Genomic DNA, 13925 nt, shown 5'->3' with positions numbered 1-13925 from the left:
CATAAAATGAATAATGATGATTACTGTGCCAGTCAAAGTTTAGAATAGGTGAGACTTTCTAGCATTATTAATAATTAATAATCAAGTTACTTATTTTAAAGTGTGAATTGCTATGGTGTTCAAGTTGGCATAAGCCATCTTTGCTAAAGTGTGGAGGAATCCTGTACACATATGAGTCACTCTACTTAACCTTGTTATGATCAAATATTGTTGTACTGTCACCACTGATCAGTCATCAGGAACCAAAATAGGACACAGCACGACTTCAATCGCATCTTATACTGTAGCGTTGTTCAGAAAAGGGATTCTAACCTATACGTACAGTATGCCACTGACTACATAACAAAAAGGATGTGTTATAATCCTTCATCATTCCCTAGCAATCCCTACTGAAAAGCAGAATTCATTCATTAATTGGCAGTATCAAAATACAGTATATATATATGTAATATACAGGGTGTCTCATAAAAAATCGACGACGATTGAAATGATATGAAAACGTAATGTCACGACTAAATTAGACCAATTTAGTATGTACAGTACAGTATACACCATCATCGCCATTATGGAGAACTTCAATAAACAACTCTATTCGTACAGTAGCTCAGTCGTACTGTAGTCTAGTCAGGCGTTATACTGTAGGCTAATTTATGACTATCTGAACTGTACTACTGTACCTATTGTATTGCCTTTAGCCTTTTATACCGATTCAGTCCAGTACAGTACAATACAAACGTACCGTACGTACTATACGTCCGTAGCTGGTGAGCATTGACTCAGACTGGTGGGCCTGTTTCCTACTTCTTAATATAGATCGCTATTATTCTCGAAAAATGCGCGAAGACGGACGATTGAAAAGTGGACTCTTGAAAAGTTCCCGACTTTGAATCCAGCACACGTGGAAAGTGTGCAATTATCCGTTACACAAGGTCTTGTGCATCACTATATCCATTGGATGGTTAGGAGGAAGGAGCAAAAGGGATAATTACCATTGGAACGTGGGATAGAACATTTGACGTTGAAAGCTGACTCGAATAGACTGAATTCATCCAATTCCATTCATACGACCATTGACTTCACTCAGCGGCATCGTTATCAGTGGATAATAATAATAATAAACTGACTTCGGATTAGATAGCGGGTGGCTAGTGGCGAGAAGGTATTGAGCGAATGAAAATGTCGGCCGTACTTCAACTAGAAGATGGCTATCAAATGACGGGAACACTTTTTGGTGCACCAATCAGTGTTACTGGTGAAATTGGTAAGTTAGAGCTTGATCTCTTTTTGGCCAATTCAAAGAAGAAAAATAAATAATGACAGCATAATGTAGCAGACAAAGTGACAACATGCTGCGTGATGGGATGTTAACGTTCCATCAACGCAGTCATCGAAGTAGCAATTAGCAAGGAGAAAAAATAACACAAGTGCAGTTAGTAATCTCCACCAGCCAACTTATTGCTTCTGGTATTAAATTTGATACGTGAGAACGATGCTTGTGATCATGTTTCGGGTGTACACGAGTTCGATGAGATCTGGTAGAGGTATGGGTTTAAACGATCATCATCATAGCATTCATGTTTGCATGCAGTCGTTGCCTGCTATATAGGCTAACCTAGCTTCATTGACATTGCATGTAAATAGATAGGCTAATGGCATCGAAAGGAGTACCTGTTTAGCTATTGATAGGCACATACTGTAATGATTGGAATGAGTTGTACGGTAATTGGACTTAATAGATAGCTTTCTACAGAAGATTAAAGACACAGTGTTAGAATACGCGTAAAACGCTTTACTTGCAAAAGTAATTCATTTTGCAAGGGCTCTGCTTGGATTAGTCTTGTCACACAGTACTTCTAATGTGATCCGTAGTCAAGTACTTTAAAAGAGACAGTCACATACATAGCTTACTTAGTCATCATATCCACTTGTATTGCCAGATTACATCATCTCTATCTACATCACCTGCAATTCTAGCAATTCCAGTAAAAATGATATCAAATTATGTACAGTAAAGGACCTTATCCTTGACGTTGAAATGCTCAGTACGCGCTTCATTTTACGTCTACACACGATGCCAATGAAATGATTCAGGTTACATAATGTTAGGATAATTGAATATACTGATTCAGTTAATCAAGATGGAAATGATGGTATATATTACGATACCCAGTCATCTCATACCCGTACTGTTATATGCAGTACTTGTGTTAAAAAGTCTATTGAGCTTTCTGTTCACTATAGCCTTAGCAATTTTGCAACAGATTCACTTACAACTGGTATGCTACTCCATGATGGTTGATAGAATTTATTTTCAAGTTATTAATATAAACTTTGTCCTGACTGTATCACTTATCGGTGCAAACTGCAAAGTGAACAGCGTTGATATAACTTGAATCGTTATTCAGGAAACCACTATAATAAATTGAATACTTATAGTACTGTACTGAACGTAGCTTATTTATTGAATGAACTCCGCAAACGTTTAAATTATGCTCGCCAAATTCACAAAGTAATGCAAAGTGATAGGCCTACTTTTAAGCACTGCTTTTTACTGGAGCCGTTGTACTGTATAAGTATTGCATGCATGTACCTGCGTGCCGCAGTAAACAAAATTGTTCTACAATAGACATTTTTCTGTCCTCGTTGTTAATGAATAAGAAACTCTTGCTGTAAAATCGAGAGTTACATCATTTTGAATTTATAACTAGAAGATATCAATGGCTGAATTAATTAACGTCTTACCAATGGAAGATACACACCCAATAATTACCTACGTAGTTGCTCACGGCCCACACATTGCTTACATTTGCCCTATGCAGTATAATGTATTTAAACGTGGGAGGTACTATTGTGTACTCTACTCCAGGATTACACGAGCACTGTATAGTTTTGATCAAACCAAATTATTACCAAAAAGGCAAATAAATATACGATACAAGTGTAATCTATGCTAGATTGTTCAGTATAACACTCACAGCGTATTGTTGTTATAACTAAGTTGACATTGCAAGTTGAATCTTTTCGAGCCTAATGTATGCAATGGAAATCATAATTTACATATACGTATTACACTATCTGAGAATTCATGCCTAACAGTAAAATAGTTTCCAGTTGTCTGTTTGTTGGGGCTAGTACAGTTATGCCATCAAACTGATTACGTAATGTTGCTACACTAGATTATCACCTGCTTTCTAATTCTATCACATGTTTCTGCAATTATGATTCTCTACTATGATTGTTAGTATTCCAAACTGGCATGGTCGGATATCCGGAATCATTAACCGATCCTTCGTACTGTAAACAAATTTTGGTTTTAACATATCCCTTAATCGGTAATTATGGTGTACCTAAAGAGGAATTTGATGAGTTTGGCATAATCAAAGGGCTAGAATCAAATAAGATTCACGTGGCCGCCCTTGTCATCGATAATCTTTGCGACGAATTTAGCCATTGGAATGCTAACAAGTCCTTGTCTGACTGGTTAGCTGAAAATAATGTCCCTGGAATATGTGGTTGGTATACTGCTTTATATACCATATTGTATCACGTTTCGCAACATTTTTGTCGTAATTCTTATACTTGATAAAATGTAATTCGAAATAGTAGCAATATGGCAAGCGTATTTTATGTTTACTGTCATAAAAAAGATTTAAATTCATAAAATAATTTGCCCTTCCAATTGATATTAGACATTGATACTAGAGAACTGACTAAAAGGATTCGTGAGAAAGGTTGCATGAAAGCTAAGGTTGTAACATTTATTGACTAATTGTACAGTACTATAAATAATTTTATACCATTTCGATATATAAAATTTTTCTAAATAATTCTAAGATTATTGAAATTGAGATAAAATGTTGTGATAGTGTACTGCTTTAAACTTTATTATACGATTAACGTTTAACAATGCTATCAGGTAATCGTTAAGGACGACGATTCAAGTAAAGTTCCTTTCATAGATATTGGCAGTGAAAATCTAGTGGAAATTGTATCTGTAAAGGTAACAAGATTGCGAAATGTATACCTTAGCTGTTCTTTTCATTGAACTATAATCACTTTTAAGAATTACCCTTCATTGTTAGGCTTGATCTTTATTTCATTGCGATTAAAGATGCCCTTGCTGATACACTACTATTTTCTAGGAACCTAAAATATACAATCCTGACGGAGATGTAAGCATTGTCGCTGTCGATTGTGGTATCAAATATAACCAGATCCGCTGCCTTGTGACTAGAGGAGCTCGTGTTAAAGTAGTGCCGTGGAATTATTACCTTGACAGTTCTGGTTAATATCTTATTGTAGCAAAAACTTTATTTAAAATTTCTAGATTGTATTTTATTAATTGTAGATAGATATACAGTACTATAATAAACGATTTTGTGCACTTCTATTCGCAACATGTAGAATATGATGGTTTGTTTTTAAGCAATGGTCCTGGCGATCCAGTGAGATACCAGGCAACGATATCCAATGTTCAACGAATTCTGAATGAAACCTCACCTAAACCTGTCTTTGGAATTTGCCTTGGTCATCAGTTAATGTCCCTAGCTGTTGGTGGTAAAATTATAAAAATGCGGTACACATTTAAAGTTAATTCTACTTTTATAACTTTACTGTGATGCAATACTTAAGCAATAAAAAATTTTTGATCTCTTATCATATTTTAGATATGGCAATCGTGGTCATAACCAACCATGTATTCACCACGAAACTGGTCGTTGTTTTATCACAACTCAAAATCATGGATACGCTGTTGATAAAGTGCAATCTTTGAAAGATTGGTCGGTCCTCTTTACTAATGCGAATGATGATACCAACGAGGGTATTGTACACGATCGATTTCCTTTTTTTTCTGTTCAATTTCACCCTGAGCACAGAGGAGGGCCGCAAGATTTAGAGCAGTTATTTGATGAATTTCTATCGATAGTACGTGACCATAAATCAGGAAAAGATTATAGGTACATTTTTTATATCGATTTAATAGATAGATAGTGTATATTATCTACTATAATGGAAGAATTAAATATTTTTCTACCCATTGTTGCAGTAAACTATCGCCAAAAATTCGCCTACATAATCGCTTCCTAACTAATCAGGCATGTGGCAAGGCTCAAACAAATGCAAAAAAGGTTCTTTTACTTGGATCTGGGGGCTTGTCTATCGGACAAGCTGGCGAATTCGATTATTCAGGTTCTCAGGTAATGTTTCTTGGTAATACGCTTGCTTTACATGCTGTTACAAATGTTTGTAATAATACGTACATGTGCAATATTGATTAATTTAGGCTATTAAGGCTCTGAAAGAAGAAGGTATATACACAATACTTGTAAATCCGAATATTGCCACGGTTCAGACATCGAAAGGATTAGCTGACAAAGTTTACTTCTTACCAATTACTCCTTCATATGTATCTCAGGTAACCTTTCAAAATTAGCCAAAACTCAGTACCATAAGAGTAATGATATATATAGTTAATTATTACTTAAATCAATAACATATCGATTATATTCAATAAAAATGGTAGATTATTAAGAGTGAACGTCCTGATGGGATCCTGCTATCATTTGGAGGGCAGACAGCGTTAAATTGTGGTGTCGCTTTAAAGGAGAGCGGTGTCTTAGATCAATATAATATTCAAGTTCTCGGAACATCGATACAGTCAATTATCTGTACTGAAGATAGACTAAAATTTGCTAAGAAACTGGAAGAGATTAATGAATCTATTGCTCCTAGTAAAGTTGCCTATACTGTCGACGAGGTTTGATTTATATCAATTTATTATTTCATTGAGCAGTGCGTACGTTTATTGAATACTTATTTTATCGCTAACTTATTAAATTATAAAGGCGATAAATGCGGCTGAAGCACTCGGCTATCCTGTGCTAGTTCGTGCAGCATTTGCCCTTGGCGGTCTTGGTTCAGGATTTGCTGAAAATAAGCAAGAAATGATTTCAGTTGCAAAATCAGCTTTTGCTCATACGAAACAATTATTAATTGATAAATCGTTACGCGGATGGAAAGAAATTGAATACGAAGTTGTTCGAGATGCTTATGATAATTGTATTACGGTACCTTCAAATTAATGATTTGTTATGATTATGATTTAAACAGTAAAATTCTAAAGTTTGTAAATGAGATAACTGGAATGATACTCTTTATGTGTATTTGTGTTTATATAGGTTTGTAATATGGAAAATGTTGATCCTTTGGGTATACACACTGGTGAATCTATTGTTGTTGCTCCTAGTCAAACACTGACCAATGAAGAATATAATCGGTTACGATCTGTAGCCATTAAGACTATCAGACACCTTGGAGTTATTGGAGAATGTAACATTCAATATGCTGTTGATCCAGCTAGCGATAAGGTAAGAAAAGCAAAATTTGCTTGATATTGCTGATTATTCTATTGCCGATTACTATAATATCTTTTTATTAATGTAATGACTGGATTTTTTTACTATGAACGGTATATAGTATTGTATTGTCGAAGTTAACGCAAGATTATCCCGTAGTTCTGCATTGGCATCAAAAGCAACGGGTAAGTTCCATGTAGTGTAGTTATTATTGGCATGGTAGAAATTATTTATTTCATTGTTTGTATAGGATATCCTCTCGCTTATATTGCTGCTAAGCTTTCGCTTGGATTCAGCCTAGCTGCACTACGTAATTCGGTAACAAATTCTACAACAGCCTGTTTTGAACCAAGCCTTGATTACGTAGTTGTTAAGATACCTAGATGGGATTTATCTAAATTTGCACGTGTTGATACAAAGGTATAGTTGTCTACAATCATCTAAGAATTAAATGTGTTAAATTTAGTTACACGAATTTCCTTAAATCGCATTGGATTTAATTAACAGATTGGTAGCTCTATGAAAAGCGTAGGAGAAGTAATGGCAATTGGTAGAAAATTTGAGGAAGCTCTACAGAAGGCATTAAGAATGGTAGACGACCACTGCTTGGGCTTTGAACCTGAATCTACTGATGTTAACGAAGAGGTTAAATTGATAAACTAGTATCAGATTTGTTGAAAAAATAGCTTATATAATTCTCCTTTTCATATTAGGAATTAATGTTTCCATCGAATAAGCGGATCTATGAAATTGCATCTGCGTTGAGGAATAATTATACTATTGACCGATTACACAAATTAACCAAAATTGATCCATGGTTTTTACATAGAATGAAAGCAATAAGTGAATTTATGGTCAAGATGTCCAAGTATAAGGGAAAGGTAGCCAGAATTGTCTAGAACTACCTTAATTGATTTCACTGTGAACAGTACGATTCATAACATATTTATCCCTTTTAGCTACAAGAAATTCAGAAATCTACTCTGTCACATGCGAAGAAATTAGGATTTTGTGATAAACAGATAGCAAAATATTTAGAAAGGTTTGATTAATTATAATTTAATCTTAGTAGCTAGGTAATGGTTGCCAACTGACTTAGGATTCATTTTTTTTTCTTTGTAGCACTGAACTAGCTGTCCGATATAAGAGAATTGATCTTGGAATTCACCCATTTGTTAAACAAGTTGACACCGTAGCTGCAGAGTACCCAGCATGCACCAATTACCTCTATTTAACTTATAATGGTTCATCGCATGATGTTAAATTCCAGAATTTGAAACATGTTCTGGTTTTGGGATCTGGTGTCTACAGAATTGGAAGTAGTGTAGAGTTTGATTGGTGCGCAGTTAACTGTATTAGGCAACTTCGTAAGGTATATTATCTGTTAACTTTTTTTTTGAAATTACGAACTCTTTTAAAGCGAATGATTTATAGATAACCAACAATGATGTACTTGATATTCTATGTTGTATTAGCTGGGTAAAAAGACAATAATGGTAAATTATAATCCTGAAACTGTTAGTACGGACTATGACGAATGTGATAAATTGTATTTTGACGAAATTTCGTTTGAGGTAAGTCGATTTGATACCTAAAGTATTTAATGCATACTCCATGCAAACTTGTAGTGGTTATAATCTTATTTTGTTTCGGCGCATGTTCTTTACCGGTAGACCGTTATGGACATTTACGAAATGGAACAACCGGAAGGAGTCATACTATCGATGGGTGGTCAGTTGCCTAACAATATCGCAATGCCACTTCATAGGCAGCAGGTATACATCGCTTCCTTGTCAATGTTAATTTTCCGAAAGTAGGTTCTTGTATAATTGACGGTGCTGCACTCTACCTTTGATTTTCGTACTGGCTATCTTAATTAGGTCAAAATCTTGGGAACATCCCCAGAGCAGATTGACAATGCTGAAAATCGTTATAAATTTTCTCGATTGCTTGATGTCATCAAGATCAAGCAGCCACTATGGAAAAATCTTACGAATATGGAAGTACGTACTTAAATTTAATGTCATTAATTTCTCGGATTTTAAGACGGTATTAATACTATTTTATAATTTATTTCTAAATAGAGCGCCGAGAAATTCTGCGACGAAGTTGGTTATCCGTGTTTGGTTCGTCCATCATATGTCTTAAGTGGTGCAGCAATGAATGTAGCAAGCTCTCGCGAAGAGCTAGAGACGTATTTGCATAGTGCGGTCGCAGTATCAAGAGATCATCCTGTAGTAATATCTAAATTTATAACGGAAGCAAAGGTAAGAATATTCTTAAAATTATAAATTTATAAATATTGGATTTTTATTAGAGATTTATAGTATTTTCTTTGCATTGCCTCAGGAAATTGATGTCGATGCTGTCGCACTAGAAGGGACAATTGTTGCTTTGGCTGTATCTGAACATATCGAAAATGCTGGCATTCATTCAGGAGATGCTACCTTAGTACTACCACCTCAAGACTTAAACGACGAAACTTTAATGAAGATCGAAAACATTACGAAAGCTATTGGATCAGCCTTAAATGTTACTGGCCCATTTAATTTACAGCTGATCGCGAAAGTATGCATTTCGTGAATTATTACTTTACGCTACTTAAAAGACTGTCTCTATGCGACAATTGATATATATAAGACAATGACTTGAAGTGTGTACATTTGTTATTTTCAGGATAATCAATTGAGGGTGATAGAATGTAATCTACGGGTATCTAGATCCTTTCCTTTTGTTTCCAAAACTGTCGGGCATAATTTTGTGGCTATTGCTACAAAGGTAATGATGGGAATACCTATTGAAGAGTTTGTTGGCTATCAAGTATGTGATCGTATCGGAGTCAAGGTAAAAAATGTTAACATAAGTATATGTATAACGCTCTTAAAACCTATTACATACTGTTAAACATCAAATGAAAAAAATTGGTTTTTATATTTATTCACTAGGTTCCTCAATTCTCATTTTCGCGCTTAGCTGGATCTGATGTGATGCTAGGTGTTGAAATGGCTAGTACTGGAGAGGTTGCATGTTTTGGTGAAGATCGATATGAAGCCTACCTTAAGGCGATGATTAGTACAGGATTTAAGATTCCTAGGAAGACTGTACTAATCTCTATCGGAAGTTATAAGGTACCACTGATTGTCTTCGCAAAATGAGTACTTTAGATGATATTAATAACTATGCATTTGTATAGTCCAAATTAGAAATGCTTCGTAGCCTCCAAATTTTGGAATCGTTGGGATATAAATTATATGGCACCCTTGGTACTCAAGATTTTTATGCGCAACATAATATTACTGTAAGTATAAAAAGCAGTTTAATCATTTTTTTAGGAAAAATAATAATATCTTTGTTAATCTTATTGATAGATGGAAGTTGTTGAGTGGCGTTTTGATGATTTGGGTAGTGAAGACTCTAGCAGTCTCGGGAAGTACTTAGCGCAAAATAAATTCGATATGGTCATTAATCTACCAATGAGATCTGGTGGCAGCCGAAGAGTGTCTTCTTTTAATACCCTCGGCTATCGTACACGCCGCTTAGCGGTAGACTATTCTATTCCTTTAATTACGGACATAAAATGTGCAAAGCTGTTAATTGAGGTGTGTATCGATGGACTGATCGTCTAGAAAGTGAAATTTATAACTAGACAGCGAATAAAACGCTAACTTATTATTGTTGCTTTAGTCACTATATCGTATTGGTGGAGCTCCTTCTATCAAAACCAACATTGACTGTATTACATCCCATCGTTGTCTTCGATTACCTGGTCTTATCGATGTTCATGTCCACGTAAGAGAGCCTGGAGCTACACATAAAGAAGACTTTAAAACTGCTACTGCTGCAGCACTTGCTGGCGGTATTACTGCCATTTGTGCGATGCCAAATACAAATCCACCTGTAATCGATATTGATTCTTTTGAGTATACGAAAAAGGTAAGGTTGATTTTATCTTAGTAAGCAGATGTTTATGTTGGCATGCCATGGAGATATGATGTTGGTATCATCAGATTATAATTTGTTATAATTAGCTTGCTCAGCAAAGTGCAAGATGTGATTATGCTCTATACGTTGGTGGAAGTACAACCAATGCTGAAATATTACCGGAAGTTGGTGACGCCGCTGTTGGATTAAAAATGTATTTAAATGACACGTATACATCTTTGAGATTGGACTCTGTTGCTGATTGGATGAAGGTTAGTATTCTATTTATTGGATCGCTATTGAATGACAGCATTTTGGTTGCGTTAGGTAGACTTTGTCATTAAAATGGCTTTCTGTTATTTCAAAAGCATTTCGAAAATTGGCCAACACATTTGCCGATTGTAGCACATGCTGAAGCTCGAACAACCGCTGCAGTACTACTTTTAGCCCAAATATATAATCGTCCTGTTCATATTGCCCATGTTGCACGGAAGGAAGAGGTACCAGTTGTTACTAAAATTTACTCAAGACTTTTGAAATGACACTTGTCTTTGATGTGGAAAAGGCTTTCAGTTATTACCTTCAATCATTTCTTTCAATTTTCTTTAGATTCTTGTTATCAAAGCTTGTAAAGAACGTGGTATGAACGTCACGTGTGAAGTCGCTCCTCATCATTTGTTTCTTACAGAAGATGATGCAGAGCGCATAGGGCTAAAACGATCGAAGGTCAAGCCCCAACTGTGCTCTAAGGATGATCAACAGGCATTATGGGATAATTTTGATATTATTGACTGTTTCGCCACCGATCACGGTAATAAATGTTATTACTTTTATTATACTTGAATATGTTCGAAAATATTTAGCGCTAGGCCTATTGTGCTCACCTGTAATAGAAGTGATCAATTTTAAAATTTAAATTGCTGTTAACCACATTGTTAGCTCCCCATACAATCGAAGAGAAAGACTCAGAAAATGGACCACCTGGCTTTCCTGGTTTAGAAACAATGTTACCTTTGCTTTTAAATGCTGTACACCAAGGCAGGTTAACGGTTGAGGTTTGTTTGGATATGATATTAGAGTGTTACTATTTTTCATATTGCTGATGGTTCTGATGCATCATATTAATTGCAAAACATTATCCTGCATTCTAGGATATCGTGGAAAGATTATATACAAATCCAATGAAAATATTTAATTTACCTGAACAAAAGGATACCTACATAGAAATTGATATAGACGAATCTTGGACTATTCCACAGTTAATGCCTCAGACAAAGTCAAAGTGGACACCTTTTGCGGGTATGCAAGCCAAAGGTGTCATCCGTCGTGTTGTACTTCGTGGAGAAGTTGCATATATTGATGGAAAAGTAAGATTAAAAAATTTAACTGTACAATAGCAAGTTGTAATTATTTATGCGTACAATAAAAGTACACTATTGATTATGGATATTTTTATTAATTGGAAATTGTTAGGTCTTAGCAGCCCCAGGTTATGGTAAAGATCTTAAGGAAGCTCAACGACAACCAACTCCTGGGTTTCAACATCGTGACCACCGTCCTCAGTCGCCTGTTCGATCTGATCGGATACCGAAACGAATCCATCGTTTAACTGATGGTGCAGGTAATTACTATATCTATATTATTTCGAGTATGTCTGAGTAATTAACTCATTGTCGCATTTATTCCTTAACATTCAGAGGATTTCAATGTGGACTCAGCGATAGGGCCAAGTAGCGCACCGTCAAAATTTCCGATTAACTTACCTGCTTCAAGCTTTCCCAGTGATACTGAAATGCCGTTTTCTGGTTCTGTTTCTATATCAAACTCGGATTTCTACGGTCATAGTATAGTTTCGGTATCTATGTTTACGCGTGAAAATGTAAGGACTATACAAGTATTGCTTAAGACCTTAATTTATTCGCTAGCACATCAAAACATTTAAGGTTTATGTTATTTATCCTGTAGCTACATACCTTATTTAACCTTGCACATGAAATGAAAGTCGCTACAGAGAAATATGGAAAGATAAATGTATTGGCGGTATGTCGTTATGAGATACTTATTCCTTATCTTAGTGATATAAGTAACAATGCTATCACCGCTTAATTAGAATAAGGTCATGGCTTTGATGTTTTATGAAGTCAGTACCAGGACATCTAGTTCATTTACAGCCGCGATGCAGAGATTGGGAGGAAGTATTGTATCAATTTCGAGCAAAGATTCTTCTGCTAAGAAAGGGGAATCAGTGGAAGGTTGTTATAACATATCCTAATGGCTTAGTTGCTTTTCCCATTTCATGGAATTTCTGCGAATTAATTATTTTTTTCAAATCGATTAATCAGATTCAGTTCATGTCATGGAATCTTACTGTGATTTAGTCGTCTTGAGACACCCTGAACCCGGAATTGTAAAAGTAATTAAAAATTTCTCTGTTGGTTATTTGTCGGTAGCGTTATGATTAATAAGTAAGTTTATCTTAGAGGGTTGCTGCAATAGCAACTAAACCTATCATTAATGCTGGTGATGGGATTGGAGAACACCCAACTCAAGCACTCCTGGATGTATTTACTATAAGAGAAGAAATCGGTACAGTCAACGACATCACGGTTAGTCAATAGGAATACTAATGAAGCCATTAAAAGTTAATATATTTCTTCGTATTTGAAATTAATGGTCATGTTGCTACGCATAGATTACAATGGTTGGCGATTTAAAACATGGAAGGACGGTTCATTCTTTGGCAAGATTATTATCTTTATACCGTGTAAACTTGAGATATGTTTGCCCACCGTCATTAAAAATGCCTGATGATGTTATATCGGAATTAAATGGGAAAGGCATTCCTCAGGTGAGTTGATATTATTTTAAGAATATTTTCATTTTGGTATTTATTGGTAAATAGGAATGCAATGCAAAATGATGCTGTATACTTCATTTTTTTATTGACTAGAAATACTTCAATTCCATTGAGGAAGCTCTTCCAGAAACAGATGTATTGTATATGACACGGATCCAAGCGGAGCGCTTTCCAAATGTTGAAGAATATGAAAAGGTAGAAACTAAGTACTCATTAAATATAATTTCTATATACTCTATATACCCTAAATAAACAATATTATGTCCTTGTATCAGGTTTTCGGTAGCCATGTTTTGACACCTGAAGTTCTCAACCATGCTAAGGAGAAAATGGCAATCTTACATCCACTGCCTCGTGTGAATGAAATAAGGTTTGTTTCTCGGATTTTAAATTAACGGAAGGGAATTCCTTGAGTTTAATAAAAGACATATTCGCACCTAATCGCATATACATATTTATAATATATCGTTACTATTTAGCATTGAAGTAGATTCGGATCCACGTGCGGCGTACTTTCGACAGGTCGAATATGGAATGTACGTAAGAATGGCCCTACTTGCGCTTATAGTTGGAAAGAACTGATTACATGTTAATAAAAGGACGCACCTTATCTACTAGGGATTAATACACGTTTAAAAATTTTGTACTTTCTATGGATAATATACAGTATGTAATTAGTCTGATCGCATTGAAGGTTAAAACGTAGATTTTATATCTCTGTTATTGATTGTATTAGGCACATCTAGTCATTATTGTATTGTGTATGTTTGTTTTATACGAAAGTTACTTCT

At 35.2% G+C, this 13925-nt stretch overlaps 1 protein-coding gene across 1 annotated transcript; it reads left to right on the top strand.

Moving 5' to 3' along the window:
• Positions 1–1176: 1176 nt before the first annotated feature.
• On the top strand, positions 1177–13716 carry TRIADDRAFT_29177 (uncharacterized protein; the record flags this gene model as incomplete). The annotated part of the gene is made up of 43 exons (XM_002115395.1): positions 1177–1261; positions 3243–3512; positions 3690–3748; positions 3917–4000; positions 4143–4284; positions 4405–4576; positions 4668–4958; positions 5048–5198; positions 5285–5416; positions 5525–5758; positions 5847–6068; positions 6180–6368; positions 6478–6541; positions 6607–6776; positions 6864–7001; positions 7070–7237; positions 7316–7398; positions 7479–7728; positions 7832–7930; positions 8030–8131; positions 8237–8359; positions 8441–8623; positions 8706–8924; positions 9033–9200; positions 9302–9484; positions 9550–9654; positions 9725–9955; positions 10041–10289; positions 10385–10549; positions 10646–10777; positions 10887–11088; positions 11217–11332; positions 11429–11644; positions 11751–11925; positions 11996–12156; positions 12243–12317; positions 12388–12529; positions 12620–12690; positions 12758–12883; positions 12970–13125; positions 13228–13329; positions 13410–13504; positions 13614–13716. 43 exons carry the CDS (start codon positions 1177–1179, stop codon positions 13714–13716), a joined length of 6603 nt encoding a protein of 2200 aa, XP_002115431.1.
• Positions 13717–13925: the final 209 nt, after the last annotated feature.

The sequence above is a fragment of the Trichoplax adhaerens genome, genomic scaffold (genome assembly GCF_000150275.1).
Source record: "Trichoplax adhaerens TRIADscaffold_10 genomic scaffold, whole genome shotgun sequence".
NCBI lineage: Eukaryota > Metazoa > Placozoa > Uniplacotomia > Trichoplacea > Trichoplacidae > Trichoplax > Trichoplax adhaerens.
This window is presented reverse-complemented; position numbering and strand designations above follow the sequence as displayed.